A 23,637-nucleotide genomic window follows, 5' to 3' on the forward strand; every position below is an offset into this window, starting at 1 on the left:
AGGAGCAACTCAAGACCAGGACTCAGGCACAGCATTACGACTACATGGTCTGCAAGCAAAGAAACAAATGGTCCCTGCCATAAGACATCACATTAAAAGGAAGTTTTGGAAACTTCACCCACGTTTTCACTTGAGAAATAGGAAATTTCAGCTTTTAGAGTTGATAACACTTAACCAGCTTCCTATGGGTTTCTGCATCCCCCCAACTTTAAAAAAAAAAAAAAAAAGTCACAGCCTAAGTGCCTATGAAATTCTGCCCTTTCTTTGATCAACCAGTCTCCCCTTTAAACTGTGCTAGGCAAGAAAGTCTATTGTGTGAAACTTTTAGCAGGGTCTGCATCAAGATATATTTCTTAGAAATACTTAAAGAATATAAAAACAACATTATATCTCTGTTTTTCACCAAGAACAGAATAGGCCTCTCTGAGCCAACTGGCATGGACAGCAACATTAAGAATTATCTGAGCCACAAGCATTTTCCTGAAAAGCAACAGCTCCAAATACACAGGAATATGATCTTCCTCATAAAAAATAAAAATAAAAAAAATCTTCTCCAGCAGTTATTTCTCCATATGTAAAATACAGACTATGCTGTAGAAGGAAGGTTCATTAAAAACAAAAATGACACCCCCCCAAACAAAACAAGCACTAAAGTAATTCCAGTTGACTAAAACAAAGCCAATTTTAAATAACAGAACCATTCTGTTATATTTCAGGCTCTCCACAGACTTGGAAGTGTGAAGCTGTCCTAGGATTAGTACATTAGTTTCTTTCTTCCATTAAGAGAGAGTTGTTACTAACATGAAAACATTCCTCCTGGTAGTTCTCCAAAATAACTAGTTGGTAAATAGCTTGTTATATATTTATTCTTTTGGAAAAGATCCCATTCAGAATAAATAAATATACAGAACTTAATTTGGTGCTATAGTCTGCTAAACTGCTTGTTATTGTTACTTCACAGTGGTGTCTTGTGAAGTTTTGTGAAAAAACACCAGAAATGGGTCTGTTTTTTAATCAATGTAGGTGTTCTTAGAATGCAGAAGTGGCATCTTCAAAGTTGCACACAAGTCAGAACCTGGAGAGATCCACTGCTTTTTGCTTTCTTGCAAAGTGGTCTTGCAAAGAACATGAATAAAATCCATGAAATTTTCCCTATAAATTCTTTCATCAATTTTCAACTGCAGTAAAGAGATATAATAAGAGAAAAACACTTGCTTGAACATGTGAAATGAAAATGGCACAAGGCAGGCGCAGTTTTCAACTCCGCCCTCAGCTGTGAACACATATGGCACCTGCCTGACTTCACCAAGAGCCTGGCTTCACAAGCCGCACCAGACTGCTCATATTTTCCAGGAGAATGACAAAGCAGATCAAGACCAAGAGTTTCCTCAGAAAAGCAGTAAACTTGGCAGATCTGAACGTGTATGCAAAGTATGACTAAATCTAGGGATAAATCTAAGAGAATGTTCATATAGAACGATGCAACGAGATCAGAAAGATTCAATCAGTCAAGCACGAGCGTGAAACCATCAACAGGAAGATGCAAAGCTGAGCTTCACTACTTGTAATTTCCTCACTTGATTTTCAACACCTAGATTGTTTCCTCACTGCTGTTCAAAATCCAGGGAAAAATAGTACAAGAGACGCGTGATCATTAGAATGCTTTCAATTCTTTTTTTTGCAGGTTGAAAATCATGTGTAGAGAGAAATGTGGATCTAGACATTCAAATTGCTTGTTCACATTCACTTTGGGGAAATGCTCTTTATATTTTGCCAGTCAACTTCCACCTAAATTAGGATATAAAAATAGAAGGATAAGCAGGTTAAATACAGATTTTCAATTAGAACTGTGGACAGATATAAGCCGGTACAGCAAAAAACACAAAATGATGGGTATTTCTTAGGAGAAGGAAGACTGAAATCATTTGTATAAAACAACTTCACGTGAAGTACAAACTTCTTCAACGTTCTTTTGCTTCCTATACAATACTCTGATCACATCTGAAAGTGGAGCCACGTACACTTCCAATGCCATCTTTAAAATGCAAGTACTGTATTTTTATTTTAATGCGAGTGCAAACAACGGCTTTGGGGACAACTCTTGTGGTAGATCTCTTTCCACGAACAATAGTAGCGGCTAGAAATATACCTTCAGTTGCTCTTCAACAAAATCTGCGGAGTAGCATCAACCCTATCTGTAAAATTCATTTGCAAGATGCACTCAGGGAGACAGATTTCATAACTTCATATTGGAGGCAAGATGTCTTGTAAAAACATTTACTAGTGTTCTCACTGCTTTGTACTTCAAGTCTGCTGCAGTCCATCAACCCTATGCACCACTTACAACATGCAAACTGCTAAAGCAAGAGCATCATCAACAAAATATCTGTTGACTGACACCATATTTCAGAAATCTGATGACTTTCTGCATTGGCAGTAGCAACATTTCAGCTTCATGTCTTCATACAATATGTAGAGGAATGATGCAATTCAGTCATGCCTCTGGTGTTTTCCACTCAGCTATGCTCAAGTGCTTTGAAAGCCTGTTTGAGCCCTGTGGTTGTTCCACATGGCCCTGCTAGCAAGAAAAACCCAAACTCCAGGCGAAAGTCTATACAAGCAATGTTCTTGCACGTTTCAGCCCAAGGAGAATAAGCTTAGCAACTGTTTATTTTCAATCTTAAAAACCAATAAGAAAAGCATAGTTCACCATAGTTGCAATACATAATTGTCAATAGCTCAGTGAATGAGAAAGTTTTCTAACCGTGTCAGACAGACTATGAGGGCCAAAACATAGGTCTCAACAGCCCTCCCCCACATAGGTTTTCAGGCCACTTGGACACAAATTCTGCAATTGTGGTTTGGGGTTTTTTTGATGTTTTGTTATGAAGCACTAAGAAGCTCATGGCACTCAGACATTTATTCATACAACAGCATGTGCATCTATACTGATACTGAGTATGAGATTGCTCCATCCCCAAATATTTTTTTGTATCAGAAATAGGACTAAGTCATACAGGAGGCATCCAGATTTCATAGGAATGAGGTTTCCAGCACCCACCGTGACACAGGTAACTTTGAATTAGAGATATGAACATCTTCAATGTTTCTGCTAAACCAGAAATCCTCTCCAAAAAAAACTTACCAAAGCAATCAACACCTGTGGAAAAAAAAAAAAAAACAAAAACAAAAAACACAAGCTCATAGAGACAAAGGACACCAGATAACTGCTGTATGTCATGGACTTGGATTAGATTACCTCCAAAGACACCTTTTAATTTATTGTATGATTTTATGGAAAACAAGAATCAAAATGCCATACTATACTCTGGAGAACTTGTACCTAGCTGTTCCTCCAACCTAAGGCAAGGATATGTGACAATTTCTATCATTTTAACAACTATAAATTTTCTCCACATCCATAAATCTGACAGCATTAAAAAGGAGGTGTATATCACACTAGTTAGCTTGTAATGGACAAATTCTCTTAAGTACTTCTCTGTCTACTCTTGAAGTGCACAAAGCTTTTCAAGTATGATATGCAAAATTCTGCTCTCTTATTCGATCAACAGGACTATTTGCAATCCTGCAATATACAGTTCTGTACATATAGGAGAAAATTTGAATTTTCTCCCTATTTTTTGAGCATGGCTTTGTATTGCATTTCATGCAAATGTTAGATGCCGCACATGATCCAAACAAGTCTCCTCTCTGATAAGAATTCAGCCCTGTGGAAACAAACTCTGTGGAACTTAATTAATAAAACAGTCATTCCCACAACTTGGTTATGGGAAAGTAAACGGCGGGAGGGGGACACGGGGGCAGAAGATGAACAGAAAGCCTCATGCTTGCATGCACAGATTTTCATGTTCAGAAACTAGGAAAATTGTTTTCTTATTTATGATGTCACTGAGACTTGCACAACTCATACATCAAAGGGTTAAAGAATTAAATCTTTCCTAAGAGTTCAAGTCACTGCACATAAATACTGTTGTGACTACAGATTGCAAAAGAACGGAAACACAGTAAATCATCCCATTTTTTCTGAGAAATTCTGGGACTATGTTCTGAATTTCCAGGAACAGAAGACAAACACTGCCAATTCTCACTGCCGGATTTTTATTGAAGAGTTAGAGAATTTGGAAAGGGCTCCTGAAAGCCACTAAAAGGTAGTATTGATTTTTTCCACAAAGCAAGAGGTTGTTTCCAGGAGAATGCACTCAGTGTGACTGGTTTATGTGCTAAGATTAAAAAAAATAAAATAAAAAAATAAATAAAATTAAATTAAAAAAGCACACCTTTTAAACAGGACTCCAGAGCTTCTAAAAGCAGCAAATATCATACATAAAAAGCCCAGCATGGAAGTTAGTCAGAGGCTTCTAGCCTTTCCTCTCTCCCCAGAAGTGCAGAAGTGGGGAAAAAAGAAGGGCAGAGGGGGCTTAGCCAGAGGCCATCCTAAAGGATATTCTGTAGTACATATACATTTTCGCAGGTCTTGGTTTCTCTTGCCGTCAGTGTTTTGAATGTAACCCCAAACTTAAATGTGTCAATTTATTCTAAACATCGAAGTTGCAGCATTAAGATCCCAACCTTCGGGACTTTGGAAGAATGTTCCGTACAGACTTCCATTCATATCAAGTCAGAAAATATACTGAAAAAAAGAGAATAAGAATACTTGTTCACACTCTAATCTAGAGCATATTTAGTTTAACCTTCTTTTAGACCTTTACCAACACAATGCTGGCGCTGTAGCCAAATTTGAAAGACAAGTTGATGAAAGCTTCTAAGTCAGAATTAGGAGGGGTGGAAAAACAGATGTTCAGTTTTTGTAATGTGAATTTAACTTGTGACAGAAGGCAAAGGAGTTGTGAATGGGCTTCCAAAGCTAGTCTTTAAACCTGTTACAAGCATTTAGGATAGTTAACATACAGTAAGCTATGACCAAAAATATTAGCAGGGAGTCACTTTGCCACCATCTTAAGTCACTCACATTGCTTTTACAAGTGTGCAGAATCCAACCAATGAGCTGCAGACATGGGCAAGAGCATCTTTTGATTGTGAAAGAGACTTCTGGTCTATTGATTGTCCTAGACTAAAGCAGACTATCTACAGGTTTTGTAAGAAAAGGGGAAGTGTCAAGGGAAATTTACAGTTGCCCAACTGTGCTGGAAAGCTACAAATGCTCTTGCACTTTGAGAAAAGGTAAGCAAGTTTTGGGATGGGGGAAATGGAGACTGTCCTCTTAGTGCTTTGGTTTCAAAATTCTCATGATCACATTACAATCTCCAATTTCACTTTTAATTTGTTTCTAGTTCTCCTAATTACCAAGAAAAGCCTAAGTGCATGGCTGGAAAGCAGAGCCTGACAGCTCAGAACTCAAAAATAAAAGTCTTCTGTTCCTTATGCAACCCCAATCTGATGACTTTCTGAAAGCCTGACTAGTCTAATTTGAAAGATTAACTGCAATATTTAAAAAATGCAGGTAAAAGTTTGATACAATTATTAATTGTAATTCAACACTGTAGAACAGCTGAACGAAGATGCAGGTTTTCTGGGCTAGAGGCTCATCCATCTCCAAGAGAAAAGTAACGTGCAAGTCACAGAAAACAAATTTGCTCAAACATTTTAGAAAGATTCTTATCAAATATTTAAATAACCCATCCTAAGATAACACATATTTGCTTTCCCCAGCTCATTGGTTCATAAGCAGTAAGAATTTGCCACAGCTATGAGACAAATTTGAGGCTTCTCCATCACAAATTTGCCTGGGTGAAATGGCAGCAAGTCTTTGATGTACCTCATTGGCTGCTGAACTGGGTCACTAAAGACACTATTTTCATGAGAAAGTTTCATATCAGGTAAAGAACTTGTGATTCAGAATGACTGCCTACAATTTAAAATTTCTCTTCTATAGATCTCCGTTCCTTCAGCTTATCATCATGACTCAGATGATGCTCCAAGTAAATTTGAAGTATAATTTCAGTGTGACAAAAATCATTAAATCCAAGCATATCAATTCATGTATTCTTTTAAAACCACAGACTTAGGTATAATAATACATATTTTCACAACATCTGATTTCTCAAAGTCTATTCAATCTTTATAACTGGAAGAGAGATTAGAACAGAACTGCTACATTTTTCCTGTTATCAGGAAAAACATTAGGGTGAATTCAACTGACAACAGCATATAGTAAAGTTAGTCTTAACTAATTTGAGGTTTCCTGTTGGGAAAAAAAGTTGAAGTTCATGTATTATGAAATGAAAGTATCCTATAGAGGATTTTTTTTCTTTTCTTAAGAAAGTAGCATGACCGTAGTAATCTCTGCTGGCAATGTTTCTCTTGAGACAAAGGGAAAAAAGTTTTAAATGTTATATGGTACTCTATTTAATCATTTGTGTATCTGCAGGGCCCAAAATCATAACTGAATCCTTATGGCAGTAGGCATTGCATGAAAACAAAGGAGGAGAAAAAAGGGGGAGGGGGCAAAAAGCAGGTCATGCCTGAAATAACAGATTTGCAGTTCCATCAAAAATACAAAGCATGCATTATGCCAACCACAATTGCCTGAAAAAAGGAGAACTTATGTGCATTTTTGCCTAGCACCGTTGAACTGAGTTGTTTTAGTGTGTGTGTGTGTGTGTGTGTGTGTGTGTGTGTGTGTGTGTTTTAATATATGTTCTTTGCAGTATGCCATATTGGCTGCTCAGATACAAGATAATGACTGAACAAACATGATCTCACTGAGTGTAAAAATCTCTGCCTTTGTTCCTACAAGTGTAACATTCAGCAAACACGGATACTTTTTGGTGCAAGGCATTTCACTGGTATCGTTGCTTATCATTTTTCAGGGGGAATGGAGTGCTTTCTTCCAAATATGAACTGGCTGATCTAAGAAAAGGTATCAAATCTTAGCCAATATATCCTACCAATCCAATTTTTTCAGTAGTAGGTCTTGAATGCAAGATGATAATAGAGGCTCTGTTACCAAAAGTTAGCGAAACTCAGAGAATAGCCAAACAGTTATTAGCAGACTGATGAAAAGTTTGAATTCACAATCAATCACTGGTACATAGCAACACGATGCTACAGTCTGACACAAACATGCAGTTCCATAACTTACTATCCGATAAGGAAGATGCAAAAAGGAGTCTGGGCAGCCAGCTAAAGCCATTTGTTCCTTCAAATTTTCTTCAAATTACATCTACTGCTTCACAGGACCTGCAGAGTACAAACAGACTGTCAGAAACCATACTGAAGACATTTCATCAACTTATTATTGAAAACAGTTGGAGATGGAAGACCAAGAGCAGCAAGATGAGGTGACAAGGATTTGCATCAACTTGGAGTCACAAAGTCTTAGGTTGAACAGACTACCCGCTGCTCTCCAGTAGGCTTGAACTGTCACAGATGTCTTGCTGAGAATTTTGGTTTGGTGTCAGTTAAGTCATGGACAAAGGTACAGGATATCTTGGCAAAAATGCTCCAGGAGTAGTTGCAGCCTATAATCCAAGGAAACCATCTAGGTTTGATCTTAAATTTTATCTAGGAAGTTTTATTTTATCTAGTTCCAGAAAAAGTCTGCCTGAGACAAAGTAGCTTTCTTGCCTACCAGAAAGGTAGACAAATTCCTGGGAGCTCCCTTCACGGAAGAATTGCTATGCTTCTTGTTTCCCTAATAGCAACCTTCTGGGGTCAGTTCATACAGCTAATTGCCTTGGGGAAGAAAGTATTCTTGGCAACAACGAATTTGCAAATGAATTTTTATGCACTACAATGCATAAATCAAGTTGTTTATTTTAGATACTTTTTCCATAAGATTTACTTAAGTTGAAGACAAATCTTATAGGATTCACAGTAGAAATAAAACACACCCTCAAATATCTAACTCTGCAGGCATGATGCCCAACTCGTACTGTTGCTAGGACCTTTCATCAGACATGTCTTTAAACATATAAACAATGGTCTACAACTATCTAACTCCCACTGCACACCTAGAAGTTTGCAGTTAGTTTTTATACAGGGAACGGAAGATCTCATTTTCAGGGCAAGATGTGCCTCATTCTCCCAATGTATTCTGGAAGAATTAAACACAGATTTAAGGAAATGCCTTTTATCTTAGCTCATGTGTGCCAAAAGCCTTTTGTTCTGGGAAGTATGGGTTTTTATAAGTGCATCAAAAGTTGAAGTCAGGCAGGTCATTGGAGTAGATGTCCTGAAGTTGGGATAGTGCAACAAGAACAAAGAGGACCACATGATGAGCCTGTAAATCCAGAGAGATTAAAGAAACTTTAGGAAACTGGATAAGGGAAAAGAAATCAGTCTTGCACTGCAACAATTTTATTATTACTTCAGTTTTTACAGAACAGGAAAAGGTATGATTGCTGTAAATTTAACTGTAGGTTATTCTGCATTGAATATAAAAATACCAGTCTTTCTCTATCTAGATGTTTCAGCAAGAGCCACTGATTCATATATTGCAAGATACACTAAATATATTTCAAAACAATACCAGACCAATTTGTCTACTCTAGGGCGTGCTGTAGTTTACACTACAGCCCCATTACATCAGTGGAAGATCATCAATTACCACAAACAATAGTTCGAGTCAAGATTGCATAATTTATCAAGATCTATTTGTTTCACTGCTACATTCCTGAGTATTCATCGGTAAACACCGCAGAAACAGAGGAAAGCAATAATCTTCAGATGGTATCATTCCTAGTCAGTCATACATTAACACTGATTTAAGATCACATCTCTTTTGTCTGTCTAAAAGCAGTTTATCACAGTAGTCCTGCCCTAGTAATACAAAAGGCCTTTGCTCACCTTTGAGATCTAAAGCCCTATTGTACCACAACATCAATAAGTAATAAATTGTATAGGGACAATTCATATGTTGAGTAGATAAAAATTAGTATTTAAAAACAACGTTTTCTTTCCTATAGACTTTAAACTTGATTTTTAGCCCGTCAGTTCTCTTCAGAGATCTTAACTGTGTATTAACTTGAACGGTCTCTTTCTATGCAAGTTAAACAGCACAAATCACAAGAAGTTATTCAAGTGCCAAGCTACTGCCCTTTTCCTAAAATGCCTTAGATAGGGGTGGGAAATTCTGAAGGCTTCTAAATAGAACACAAACCATGTAGTCGCACTGTTACAAACCTCGGCATGTTCAATGGCTAGAACTGTCACGCAGCAGCAACCCAGACAGTACGTGCACATTCAAAACCAAGAGACTTCACATGCTTTACTGGTTTAAGAGGTCTTCCTTGGACAGTCCTTGAAAGAAGTATAATCATGATAAACCAGACTTCGAAGGCCATAAAAAGAATCACATTTACGATGATATTCTCCAATTTAAGAAATGGTCTATTATGATGCATAGATTGGACATCTCAGTCTCTCTGAAGTTTTAAAGCAACTCTCATAATGTAAACAAAGATTGATAGAAGAGAGCGCAGCTAACAGACACTGCAGTTTGAGCAGAAGAGTGCAAAGAAGGGGCCAGCAACTCTGCTCAGACCAGCACGCACATCCTCAGCTACAGTGCTGATACACCTCAGGGCATGGTCCCCAGAAGCAAGTGTCCCTGCAACATTGGAGGCTTCAACCCTTCAGAAGGAGGCAGAAGCTCTGGGGCTGCAGGGAGGGCCTGGGGCTTTGCACTGAGGCTGGGGCAGGAGGCATACCTAGCTTTCACGAGGTGTACAGTTGTTAAGGAGCTGTGTTGCAAAGTCAGGAGCTGCGGGAGGAGGTCATCAGACTGTGCAGCATCAGAGGATGAGAAAGAGGCTGACTAGATCTCCTCTGAGACTCTGCAGCTTAAAGACCCCAAATCTCCATGAGTAGCAGAGGAGCAGGCAGACGCAGTGCCTATCAGGTTGAAAAGCAGAAACTCCCATGATGGCAAAGGCTGGAAGCTTATGGCACTGGGAGGAATGCTCCTGCTCCACCCTAAATGCTTACAACTACAGAATAGGTTCAGCGCCCTTGTAGCTAATGAGGCATTGGGAGCACTGTCAAATGGAGCATCTGTGTTCGCTGACCCTGAGCCACACAGGAGCACCAGGAGGAAGCAGCAAGTGACAGTAGTGGGAGACTCCCATCTGCCAACCTGCTCTGCTGTCTAGAGAGGTTTGCTGCTTGCTGGGTGCTTGCATTCAGGACCTTGTGGCGAGACTTGCCAACACTTGCTCAGCCCTCAGACTATTACCTGCCCTGCTCTTCCACATGGACACCAACCGTACTGCCTGGGGAGACCTGGAAAGTATCAAGCATGACTACATGGCTCCGGGAGTAATAGTCAAGGGCATGGAGTTCCAGGTGGTTTTCTCCTTGATCCTGCCAGTGAGAAGGAAGGGCTTGAGGAGGACTGGATGGGCACTGTGGGTCAACAACTGGTTGCACAGCTGGTGTCAGCAACACAGTTTTGTTTTCTATGACCATGAGACACTTTTTGAGGGCTGCCGACTGCCTAGTAGAGATGGGATCCATCTGGCAAAGCAGGGCAAAAGTGTCTTTGCCAACAGGCTGGCCAGTCTGGTAAGAAGAGTTTTAAATTACAGATGACAGGGGAGGAAAAGAATGACCAGCAATCAAATAAAGTGATGGACAGGGTTGGTAAACAAAGGGTGCAGGGTGATGTGAACAAAAGCAACATGCTAACCAAGAAAAGAGATAAAGCGGAATCACCCCAAGTGTATGTATGTAAGTAAGGAAGTGCCTACAGGAGTGCATTATGGAGAAAGCTTTCATTGCCCTTCTCAGAAATCAACACACTGGGGTGCTTCTCCAAAGTGCCTGTACACTAATGCACACAGCATGGGGAACAAACAGGAGGAGTTAGAAGTCTGTATGCAGTTACAGGGCTATCATCTCATTGGGATCACAGAAAACAAAGCCCACCTGGAGTTGAAACCAGCAAGGGACATGGAGGGCAACATGAAAGGCTTCTACAGGCAGCGAAAGGAAGGAGGAGAGGGAAAATGTGAGCCCACTGCTGAATGGGGCAGGAACCCTGGTGACAAAGGAAAAGACAGAGGTACTCAATGCCTTCTTTGCCTCAGTCTCTAGTAGTAAGATTTGCCTTCAGGAATCACAGGCCCCTGAGACCAGAGGAAAAGTCTAAATCAAGGAAGGTGAAGGAGAATCAGGTTAGGGAACACTTATACAAACAACATACGCAAGACTACAGTCCCTGATGGAATGCACTCATGAGTGCTGAGGGAGCTGGCTGATGTCACTGCGAGGCCACTCTCAATTACCTTTCAAAGGTCAAGGAGATCAGGAGGGGTGCCTAAGGACTGCAAGAACGCACATACCACTCTTATCTTCAGGGAGAAGGATCCAGGGAACTACAAGCTGGTAAGCCTCACATTGATCCCAGAGAAGGTGACAGAGCAAATAATTCTGGAACCCACTTCCAAACACATGAAGGACAAGAAGGTGCTCAGGAGTAGTCAGTATGGATTTACAAAGGGGAAATCATACTTAACCAACCTGATCGCCTTCTACAATGAAATCACTAGCTTGGTGGATGAGAGTAGTGGATGTTGTTTATCTTAAACTTAGCAAGGCTTTTGACACCGTCTCTCAAAAGATTCTCACAGACCAACTGATAAAGTCCAGGCTAAATAAGCAGACAGTGAAGTGGACTGAAAACTGACTGAACTGCTGGGCTCAGATGGTTGGGACCAGTGGCACAAAGTCCTGCTGAAGCCCAGTCACCAGTGGCATACCCCAGGAGTTGATACTGGAGCCAATACAGTTTAACATCTTCATTAGTAACCTAAATGAAGGGACAGAGTGCATCTTCCACAAGTTTGCACACAACACAAAACTGGCAGGAGTGGCTGATGCACTAGATGGTTGTGCTGCCATTCAGAGGGGCCTCAACAGGCTGCAGAAATGGGCTGACATGGATCTCATGAAGTTCAACTAAGAGAAATGCAAAGTCCTGTACCTGTCAAGGAATAGCCTTATGCACTACTACACACAGGAGGCCAACAAGCTGTCTCCCAAGTGGACAACATAAGACACAAATGTGCCCCAAAGAAGTCCAACAGCACCTGGGGTTGCATTAGGAAGAGTGTTACCAGCAGGTCAAGGGAGGGGATCCTTCTGCTCTGCTCAGCGCTGGCGAGACCCCATCTGAAGTGCTCTGTCCACTTCTGTGCTGCCCAGTACAAGAGAGACATGGACATACAGCAGCGAGTCCAGCACAGGGACCACAAAGATGATTAAGGGGTTGGAGCATCTGACATGGGGAGAGGCTGAGCAGGCTGTGGCTGTTTAGCTTTGTAGAGGAAAAGGCTGAGGAAGTATCTTATCAGTATGTGCAAGTATCTGATGGGAGTGTTTAAAAGACGACAGAGCCAGACTCTAATCAGTGGTATCCAGTGACAGGACAAGAGGCAATAGGCACACACGGAAACACAAGTCATTGTCTGAACAAAAGAAAAGTGTGTGTGCGTGCACGTGTGTGCATTACTGTGAGGGTGATCAAACATTGTAACAGGTCACCCAGAGACTGTATGGAGTCTCCATCGTTGCAGATATTCCAAACCCAACTGCACATGGTCCTGGATAACCTGCTCTAGCTGACCCTTCCTGAGTAGGGGGGGAGGACTACGTGATCTCCAGAGGTCCCTTCCAACTTCAGCTATTCCGTGCCAATCTAGCACAGAAAAAACATTCTAGGTACACACCCTGGAGATTACTGCTGGTCTGAACGAGTTGTTTCTATTCACAGTCAAATTATGTACCAAACCAGTAGATTCAATTATCAGTGAATTAAGTCTGTCATCAGGTATGCTTTTTGATTTACTGCTTGCTTCTTGCATATTCTCAGGAAAGGAAATGGTATCTTACTTAGCGCTCTAGAGGCATACACAGCCTACGCACCTACAGATACTGCAACAGGAAGATGGCAATGGTATGGTCACCCTGCCAATTCAGGAAGTTTTCCAGGTTCTACATGTGCCATCTGTCAAAGTCTTTAAATCCAGAAGAAAAATAAAAAAAACCCCAATAGTTAGGAAGAAGAGGAAGAGGACAAAATAATAATAATTAAAAAAAATACACAAACACCCTCAGGGTTCTCTCAAATCTTGACCTACCTCAAAGACCTCCGGTTTAACATACAGGTTAAAAATCTTTCCTTTTTACATCTTTCTCCCTCTCTCTACATCTTTTACTCTCTCAGACATCCAGTGTCATAACCTCCCCCCATGTTGTAATATTTCCAGGGCACGCAAAACCTGGATTGTTAAAATAAATTAGAACAAAATCTTAAAGCAACGAAGTTCATAAAATACTCTCCTCTGTAAGTCACCTTCAAGACTGTCTGAGTCAACTCTATTAGACTTAAATTTTAACATCTTGAGGAGCAAGTGAAGGGAGACCTGTCTTCTTGGTCCATACAAAGAGCAATCAGCAAGAGCTCAACTGCCGTCTCCCTGTCCAAGGTCTTCATTGCTCCATGGCATCTGGGAAAGGAAAGTTCTTCAATTTTTATGCAGACCTACAGATTTGAAACCATACTTCAGTGATGTAACACAGTTACATGGATATATCTAACACAGGCCTTAACACCAGTATAAGATGTGAGGACAGATCTGCTTACACTCCCTTACTAGTCTATTCATATTGCCATAGTTAAAACAGTAATAAGATTTGGATAAAGAGAGCACGAGGCATGCCAGTGAACCTTCTTAAAAGACCTGAAACCTAACAGTGCCCTCAGCTGTGTGGAAACTGTGGGACTCATGCTTTTCCATATGAGGACAATATCCATATAACTTCCCATAAGGGGAAAGCTGGCCACGCAAGCTGGAAAAAAGGTGCAGGCAGATTCCCTGGCTGGCCAGACCAAGGAGACTAGATCCTAAAGCATGCTATATAGTTTGTGCATTTGCCACTGCATTTCAACAAACCATTAGCAATCAGTACAGGATTTCCAAGTGATTTCTTCTCTTGTGGTGCTGCTTTCAGGTAGAGATTGTCATCTTATAGGATGGTAATACCCACCCCCTACCCCAGCTCTCAGGCAATCGTTTGGTCAGCAGAACTCACTGCATTTCATTAGTGCAGGCTCGCAAACAAATACAACCAAAAGACTCCAACTTCAAACCAATACTGGCAAGTTTCTGTGCAAGTAACACCACAGTGTTGCTCAGTTAAGCACTCAGAGAACTGTGATTTGTCATATATTAATGGCATACATTACATCGTAGATGCAAATTTTAAAGGCCACCCCTTTTGTCGCTTTTTTTTTTTTGCCAAGGACACTCCAATAGCATTTGAATATATTTCCAAAGTCTCTTATTTTCCACTTCCCCCTCTTACTCACTCCAAACACACGCTTACCTCTCTCCTCAGCTCTGAAAGTCCCTGCCTTCACCCAGTATCTCAGATCTTCCCAACACTAGAAACCAATACTTGGGAAATTCCCCCTCAAGCAAGTTTTTTTGCCTGACCCTCCACAATACCTCCTCAAATACTCCAGAATTCCATCTCTCTCCAACTGCAAAGCATTCAAAGACATTATCATTGACACTTACTGGCCTAGTGAGCTTAGTACCGGATAATATTTAATACTACCTGCAGATTTCCTAATTTCTTCCCATCTCCCTTGCACAAGCTCATATGTGCATGCATATTTTATGTAATACACATAGTCAAAATGCATTTGCAAGTTTATGATATAGAGCAACTGCCCTAGAGTATTACTAAAGTATTACTAGAGTAATACTTTGAACATGGCTTTGAAAACAAAGCATTGTTCTAGTTAAAGTTTCAAGTGAATGTTGCACACTAAAATGAAAAACACTGTTCAAAATATAAATCATCAATCAAAAGCACTTCAGTCAAGTCCAAATACTCCCACGATTCCATACTAAAAAATCTGGTCTTATGAAAAAAGGGAATATAATTCTCTTTGCCATTCTTAATTGCAAAGCTGTTAGTCTAAATATTACACCTTGTAAAGGAAGCCATTTGCCATTGTAATTTTGCCAGAAAATGAAGGATCTTGGCAACAGGAATTCAGGCTTTTGAAAACCAAAACAGATACATGCTTTAGAAGGAGCACAGGGGAACTGATGCCATCCCACTTTAAGTCTTGCCAAAAAAAATTAAATAAAATACATGCACTTCAGCATTTTTCAGTTTCCTGAAGCTGCCTAAAATTCTGAAAAGACTCCTCAAGACTTGTAACATGTGAATTCATGTTTTTCTCTTGTCAGGGCAGCTTTACTGATAGCAAGAATAGAGTCCTGAGAGAGAAACAGTTACTTCAGCCCCTTGCCCATTTAAGTAAGGGTCTTCCCTTGTGTTCCTGAAGAATGTATTCCAGTTTAAAATCTCAACTTATCAAGTTATGAAATATTTGTGAAACTCTGCCATTTCACTTCTTGATCAAACTCTTGTTCTTCCTCCTAACAGTTAAATCGTCTCCTATAGACTTCAAGTCCATAGACTTGAAGTAGGAACTTTTGACAACTAAACAGGCTGCATCTGAGCCTAAATGAAATGTTAAATAGCCAGAAACTGGAGTAAAGAACAATGCAGCATAGAGGGCACTACCCCTTCAGCAAATGGCATGCAGAAGTGAGGCAGGCCCACAGCTGCATGAGGGGGACACAGGACGCCTACCAAGGCAGCCTAAGGATCACTTCAGCTGAAGATACAGGGACGAATTGCCTCTAATCTGGCCTACACACTTTCTCACAACCTTCCTTTCTTCTAGAGACTGGAAAAAAAGCCCTACCCCTATTGTCTCTTCCTGTCTTCCATCTTGTCATTTTCTTGCTCTTTGTTTTTTTCCCAGTCTAGTCACCTTTTTTTAAATCACAGAATTCAGAATTTTCTACTGTTGGGAAATGATCTAAATACCACTCTCCTCCTTTGTTATTTTAGGCTGCTGTTATCCAACCTGAAGCCTTAGAGTGAAGTTATACAACAGTTAAGATGATTTAATAGCTTGCAACTGCCAAGCAGGGGACATCCCACTCTCTTCCTCATCCCTTGCACTGCTTGCTTTCTCCACTTCTTCCAGCAGCTTTGTGGCAGCTCTCTGCCTCGCTTTTGGCCATACATAGCACTTAACAACAAGTTCAATTTGCAAAAAAAAACAATTTTCTGCAGTGTCATTTGTTTTCCTGGGTTAGTTTTCTGTTAAGGAAGCAAGTGCAATAAACTCAGACGTGACAAGCAGCTCAGCTGCCACAAAGTAAATGGCAGGAGAAGAGGGGTACAGGATGGCCCCTTCCCAGTAGCCGCAAATGACTGCAACAGCCCAGGCAACCGGTGAACTTTCCTCTTTGTTTACTGTCATCAGGAGCTGGCAATTTTTTCCTACCACAGGTCTGTGAGAATAGCCGCTTTCCAGGCATCTCACAGGAGATAAACATTTGGTAAGTCTCCAAGAAAATATAAGGTTACATTTTCTAGAAAGTACTTTTTTTTCCCTTTGTGGTATCAACTCAAGTCTACTTTTGTTGCATACTTACCAAAGTATTTCTTGTTGGATCAAGCACACCAAGCCTCTACACCTTCCTATGCCTTCCATTGGTGTGAACAGTTTTTTCCCCCTGTGCAGGAGCGGGACATTGAAAGTCAATGCTCTTAGACCATAGGGAGAGCAGCTGACCTACACACAAGGCATTTTTCCTCATAATGCATGCTATTTGTGTCGAAGTTAATTGGCACGCATGCACTGAGTTTAGCTTTTGTTGAAGAAAATCTCACCATTTCAGATTATGGCTGAAAATACAGCTTAGTCAACACGCAAAGCTGTTTAGCATTACACTGAAAAGATTTATCCGATTTACTCCACTTCCCCTTACTAGCATGTCAAGACGGAAGGATGCTCCCCACAGACGTAACCTCTCCAGACTCCTGACTGCAACAGTCGAGAGCAGAGAGTTGCAATGCAAAAATACAGGTGTCGCAAGAGGGACTCTCAAAGCAACAGAGCAGCAGCCTAGAGCACCTAAACACCGTTCCCTGCTTCTGCTTCCTCACTTCTCTACAGCACTGCTGGATTTTGGAGAACCTTCCAGAGCAGGCAGAAGCCCTTCCTCCCTTTCTGACTGAAACAAAGAAAAAAAAAAAAGCCATCTTTTGTCACATGAGCCATTTTAAGTCCTTTTCACTCAAGTGATCTGTTCCTCAATCATCGCAGTTATTCACAGCCTGCTTTATTTTGCTTGGATGCTTTTTACAAGGGAGTTTCCTTCTCAGCAGGATTTACGCAGAAGGCTCGGAAAAGCTTCTCCCAGAACTCGGTAGCCTTTCCAACACAATACCACCTCCAGAGAGGTGACCATAAAACTGACCTCAAAGCTAAAACCCACGCTTGCGCAGAGAAAGCTGCAGACAGACAGATACCTATCCATAACAGCCACATTCCTTCCTATGTCCTTCCTGCTCTGTGAAATTTTCAGGTGGGTCAAAATACGTTTCCCAGATTTTAAAAAGCTCTGAGAAGCAGCACCATGAAGGCAGGAAGTCAGAGAGGTTTTTCATTTTGATGTTTTACAGGGCTTAATACTAACAGTTAACACACAATCGGTAAGTATACATATGTCATCTGCTGTTCTCTTAGTAGAAGTTTTTCTTTTTGAAGAGTTATTAACTAGGATTATCAAAAGCTTTTATTTAGACAGCAAGGTTCATGTTTTTAAAGCAAATCAATTGACAGCAGCTTTTACAGTTATCTATAATTTATGTTAGGGAATAGGCACTGTTTTATTTACATTCTCTAATACTGTATAAATGGTTGAAGCTAGAGGGCAAGTTTAGACATTTCAATTCAAATAGCATGCTACTCACTAATAAGGGGTCCACTTAAGTGTACAGGTTATTCTTAACATACCTCTTGTATCTCATAGTTGGAATCATCTAAAGGAAGCCTTTCTGTTTAGTCACTGAAAAATTACATGCTGTAAGCACAGCAGCTTTCCCCAGTATCAACAGCATTTGAATTCACCCTAAAGAGGATTTTGCTTCCCAGGGACATAGTCCAAAATATGATTTATTCCAAAGAATTCGATTGATCATGTATAGTTAAGATGAAGAAATCACCACAAGTCAGCTGAACTGCTGCAGTGGAATAAATAAGTAATAAATAAGACAGCACATTTTGCCTTTCATGCACACTAGGATAGGACAGTTACCACAGTATAGCTGGTAAGTGATAAACCATTAAAGCCGCAAGTAGCTCAACCATGTAACTGAGCCCTAGAGTCTATCAACCCCAAGCGAGCAGACGACAGCCAGGACAGCTTCTAGCTGCAAAGAGCACAAGGAGGCGACTCCAGCAAACACTGTGTTGCTCTGGAGATGAGCAGAAAATCCAACCTTACTGAAGAACGATCTAGTAAAGAAATGCAAGTAGCGCAGAGCATAACCCAAAGAAATGAGAAGCAACACACACTTCCTTGATTGACTGGAATATATAAATTGCACCAATGTAGCTGGAATTTTACAATTCTGACCCTCTACTCAATCGCTCCTGTGCAACGCAACACTAGAAGTGACAGAGTATTCTCAATTGCAACAATACTTGCAATTCTAAGATTTTGATGTCACAGTTGTATGTATTTTAACACCACGTTCCTAACAGATCACAACAAACTCTTATTAGAGCAAAGAGACCATTTTGTAATACCAGCAAATGCATCTGACAGATTATGTAACATGCAAGCTTCAAACCCAAGGGTGACTTACAGTTAGCAGAGGGCAATCAGTGTTGTAACAGAGCCTAACACTGACTCTCAGGACATAACAGGTTTCAAAGTTACTAGTGCTCTGCTCTCAAGTGCAGCCTGGGAGTTTCTTAAAAACAAAAAAAGTGCGTGCACACATGCACGCACACACACACACACACACACACACACACACACACACACACACACACACACACACACAAAAGGTCTTTCTCTCGCCCTTCTCGAGTTTCGACATCTCAAAAGCAAGTATACTGACCTGCTTGCAAGCACACCACCCTGGGACAAACAGGGCATAGCTTTCCCAACTAAGCATACACAAGACAGAAAATAAACTTAGAGAATAGGTTAATATTTTGTAGAAAGGTTAATGTGTTAATGTTCAATAAAAACTGAAGTCTGGCCAACAGATCACATGTTCCATGTGCATTAGTGTACGTTTATTTATTGCTATTAACTTGCACCTGCAGAGTGAAGACGACAGAGACTACTCCCTCCTTTGATCCTGAAGGTCACAAGGTGCCTGCAATCCCAGCTACGTGAGGACTCCGGTCAGGTTAAGTGTCACAGCTTCCATCGACCTTTTCAAAAATGCAGCTTTGGAAAGAAAAGGGAAGAAAACTGCAGTAATACCACCCAGGCTTTATAGACTATGTCAACCTAATTAGAATGGTATTTTGGCAGCACCCAAAGATCACATATCGAAGGCTGGGTAGCAGGCCAAATACTTGACTAGAATATTTTGCCAAGCCACCTACATTAAGAGCTACTTCCCTGTTCTTCCAGGATGCCGTAAAGGAAACCTGTTGTTTCAGGCCTTATATGACATAGAAGAAGCATGAAACAGTGAACGTCATCATCATTGAAGGTTAATTAAATATGCCTTAAACCAGAAACCTCCCTAGTTAACCTTCCGACTAGAAACAGCGAATATTTGTCCTCAAAAGGTGTAGGCTCCAGATGCAGTCAAAGCGCCTTCCATAATTTCTCATCTTATGTACCAATGTATTTTAACCTACAAAACATTTATATTCCAAAAGCTTGGAAGCCACACACAGGCCCCATCTGCAGTCTCCCACTGCTGAGGTAGTCCAACTGGTATTAGCAGCAGCAGAAAGAAAGGAGAAGCCAATGTGTAAGCATCCACATATGCAACACTGTTACAGGCCAGCGGTATGTTCTCTGCTGGAACAGCACGTTTGAGCTAAGTTCAGAACTGACCACAAGTCTGTATGGGGGCGGGGTGGGGGGGAAATAATCACTTATCCTACAGGGTAAATATACACCTCCACTCTCACACCAGCTCACAAAGTGAAATAGGCAATGCTTACATGTGATTCATCTCATTCTATGGTAGTTATAACAGGTCAGAAGAACTACACCTCCAGGGTGCCCATTTCTCTCCGCTGAGTAGAATGGGAGTTTTGGAAACTAGCTCATATGTAAACATCTACAGTCTAGACACGCAAAAATAGCCACAGGAATCCCACCCCAGACATAGAGCTACACACTACAGCACTGTCACGTCAAACTCATCTTCTCAGAACAACACTGAGAATAATTCCAAACAATTTCCAAAGTATTCCCAAGCTCTTAGCCCTTGTGCTGCAGAAGTTTATCCTGATGAAGCTTTAGCTTCTCTGAGCATCTTTTAGGATTCTTTCTCTCTACATACATATATGTACACACATTTATATATGTGTATGAAACTAAGTAGACAAAGAGCTTCTTAACCAGCAGTACAGGATGTAAAAGGAAGCAAGAATCCCTGCAGCCGACACGGCAGAACTCTGTTGCAACTGTTCCACCTCAAAAAATAATAATAATAATTAAAAAAAAGTAATTCAGTTCTCTTTCCTAAGTTTCCTTTGCTGTTTGAGGCAGAGATTCTGTTCATGATTTCCGCCTCAAAAACAGCATGAAATTCTCCTCTGCAGTAAAATAAAACAAAAGGTTCTCATTAAAAAGGCAGAAGATAAGCTCTCTCTCAGAAGCCTCCATGAATTTCAGAAAGTCCGAATTTCCAATTGCTCCTGTTAATCGATGAAATAGCAACTCAGAGGAGTGTTTATTCCTTTGTATTTTGATCTATAATGGTGTTTATTCATCATTAATACAATCAATTTGGCAGATGCATCAGAAGACCCTCAGTTTTCATTTCAGCCTCACTAATCTGCAATGCTCTACTGATTTTCAGGACTATTTTATTAAAATCCAGATCTGCAAGAAGAGATGGCTTCACACAGCTTTCTGCTTTAGACAAACACTTACCACAGGCTTTCATGCTACCTCCTGTCATTGGAAGATGACAAATGGTTCCTTCATCTAAGGCTCAGGTGCCTACTAATCTTAAAGAGATGCCTACGTTGTAACAGCTTTTTTTTTTTTCCTTCAGATGAGCAGCAGTACTACAGAATTTGCAGGCAAATTCCTGATAGTCTCTCCTCTTTATACCGTTCTTGGTCTTAGGTAAAATATAGTATGGCTTGGCAGCCATCACAGGCTTCTTTTCTGGAACACCTCTGCCTAGATGTCTTTTCCAGCCTTGTAATTCATAGAAGTTGATAGCCTATAGCAAGCAACAGCATTTTAACAAGAGCTGTCTCATTTAACTAAACGTTAACCTCTTCATTACACACAACAGAAAATCTTCCCTGTCCCAAAACACAAGACAGATGCCAGGTTTGAGAAGACTACTCAATAGGGAATAAATGCTTCTTTCCCTGGCTGGGGAGATAGCTGAGGTTTCCAGGGAAGTTTCCAGTTGTAAACCTTCCTACCCCACTCTCTCCTAAATTACAAACAGTCATATTCTGTTCCCGCTGAAGTGCGACCCTCTGTGTAACAGCAGGTTGCACAATATTCTGGTAAGCACCAATGCAGCTACTCAGAATGTTGAGGTTAACAAGAAGAAAAATAAGGGTATCATTTTCCCACTATTGCAAGGAGCAGCAAATAGTAGTACTGGTCAGAAAAGTCACTGCAGTGAGAGTAAAGAAGCACAGAGTATTAGAAAACCACTACTTACAGAGCAGGAAGTAGAAATACTGAGCAAACCCAGAGCAGCACACCTGAATTTCTCCCATAGTCTAAGGAATGGAAAGGCATGGCTGTTTTCTATCAGACTTTGATGATAAATCCCTCACAGCCTCTTGGTACAGACTTCTGTTTAGCAGGTTAAGCTTTGTAAGGTTTAAGAACATATAAGGTGTTAAGTGCAGAAGAGCCTCAGAAAGAGCAGAACCACTCCGCTTTCGTGCAGAGCCAGAACATAAACAGCTCCCCCAGTAGCAATCACATGCAAGCGAGGATGGACTAGGCTCCAGTTTTCAGCACATGACTAGAACCGAAGTCTTCATTCTCTGGAGGGAAGGTATAACATGTCCACAGAGGACGTGATCGGCGACATTAAGTAGTTGCCTTGCATGGTCAGACAAATGAAGTCAACATGTGATTCCTAGTTATCAGAAATCATAAGAAGGCTATTCATTTCTGCCAAAATCTCTTTATCTGAATGAATGCTTCCAAACTGGAGAATGTTTTCTTTAAGTCTGTACAAATATACCAGCAAAAGGTCCACAAGCATTAGAAGACAATTATTTACAGTGCTTCTTCACTGATTACTTTGAGAAACATGCATCTGAGAACACACCTAGGTGTTCTTTCTCCATCAAATTTATGGGTCTTACGGAAATACCAACAGTCAGTTGAGATACAGTAAATTATCCCTGAACAACTCTATTCTGTCTCAAAGACAGTAAAACCACTTAGATTCAATGACAGTTTAAGAAAACATTGAAACACTCCAGAAAGTTCATGTAGTCCACAACAGGGCCTCAGGTGAGGGGCCAGTTGCACACACAGAGACTGTCTCGGGAAACCCTTGGCCACTATTGCCACAGCAGGTTTCACTAGGTCCCCAATCTTATATGATTCCCACTTCTACTGCGGCTCAGGTTCAGCGTATAGCTCCTGGCGAAACCAATACTCAGGCAGATCCCTGTTAACTCGCGCTGGTTGGCAAGGGACTGGTTAACAGCGTGAATTTCACAAGTCCGCAATTACAAAACAGATATGAGCAAGTACTCTGTTGGTAATTAGAAATCAAGGGTTATTTTATTTTTCTTAGTATAAAAGCAGATGTTGCAGCTATTTGAGGGTTTTCACAACCTTAATTGTTGACCTTAATTGTTGTTAATCTTTCCCATGAAGTGGAGACAGACAGACGCCACCCGTATTTTGTGAAGAAGATAGTGTCCTGCAGGGTATGAGTAATAAAAGACAGTATTGTCTGTCTTCTCCCTCCTGCATGAAATACAAGGGTATTAGGATTGGCCAGCAGTATGGAAGAAAAAGAAGGAACGAGTGACTCAGTGTTTTATTTATTTTTTGGAGGATACATCTGCTACAGAATTGTGCTGCTACACCAAGATTGCTTCTCCCCTCCCTTCCCCCTTCCCTGAGAGCAAGTGAAGCTTCCAAATGTCAACTAAGGAAGTGCTGTATTTAGACTTCAAGATGCCTGAAACAGCTGATACACAAAGCACCCTGTCCACCTCATTGAGCATCATTCGGGCTGTAGTATTAAGCAGCATGGCGAGTTTCACAGAGCACTATTAAGTTTCATAAACAAGTTCCCACACCCAACAAGAGAGCAGCATTTCAGCCTGAGCTAGGAAGATTGTAATAGCTAACGTGAGAACTCCCCAGTTCTTCTTCTTCACTAGTGGGAGATGTCCCTGAGACTTCTTGCTCATCCTAAGGATTTTTGTACTTTTTGCTGTTGAACTTGGAGACTACATTTTCTAGTGAAGAAGTATGCTCCTTCGATTTTATTCTGCCGAAGCATACCTGAAGATGTTAACTTGATGTTGCAGTAACTTGAGAACAGGTAACACAGAAG

The 23,637-nt window shown here is 40.7% G+C and overlaps 1 protein-coding gene across 5 annotated transcripts in view; it reads right to left on the reverse strand.

The window, feature by feature from the left end:
- The window catches only part of GRB10 (growth factor receptor bound protein 10), a 156,167-nt gene that overhangs the window by 108,017 nt on the left and 24,513 nt on the right, over positions 1-23,637 (reverse strand). For 3 of the 5 annotated variants that reach the window (XM_064506697.1, XM_026102299.2, XM_026102300.2), the window contains exon 2: positions 7,124-7,221. In XM_064506697.1, the coding sequence (XP_064362767.1) occupies positions 7,124-7,174 (51 nt within the window). In that variant the 5' untranslated portion in view covers positions 7,175-7,221. Of the gene's footprint in view, positions 1-4,590; positions 4,652-7,123; positions 7,222-16,514; positions 16,538-23,637 lie in introns of those variants that run through there. The other 2 variants (XM_026102301.2, XM_026102305.2) reach the window with 2 other exon arrangements.

Source organism: Dromaius novaehollandiae, chromosome 2 (assembly GCF_036370855.1).
Source record: "Dromaius novaehollandiae isolate bDroNov1 chromosome 2, bDroNov1.hap1, whole genome shotgun sequence".
NCBI classification, from domain to species: domain Eukaryota; kingdom Metazoa; phylum Chordata; class Aves; order Casuariiformes; family Dromaiidae; genus Dromaius; species Dromaius novaehollandiae.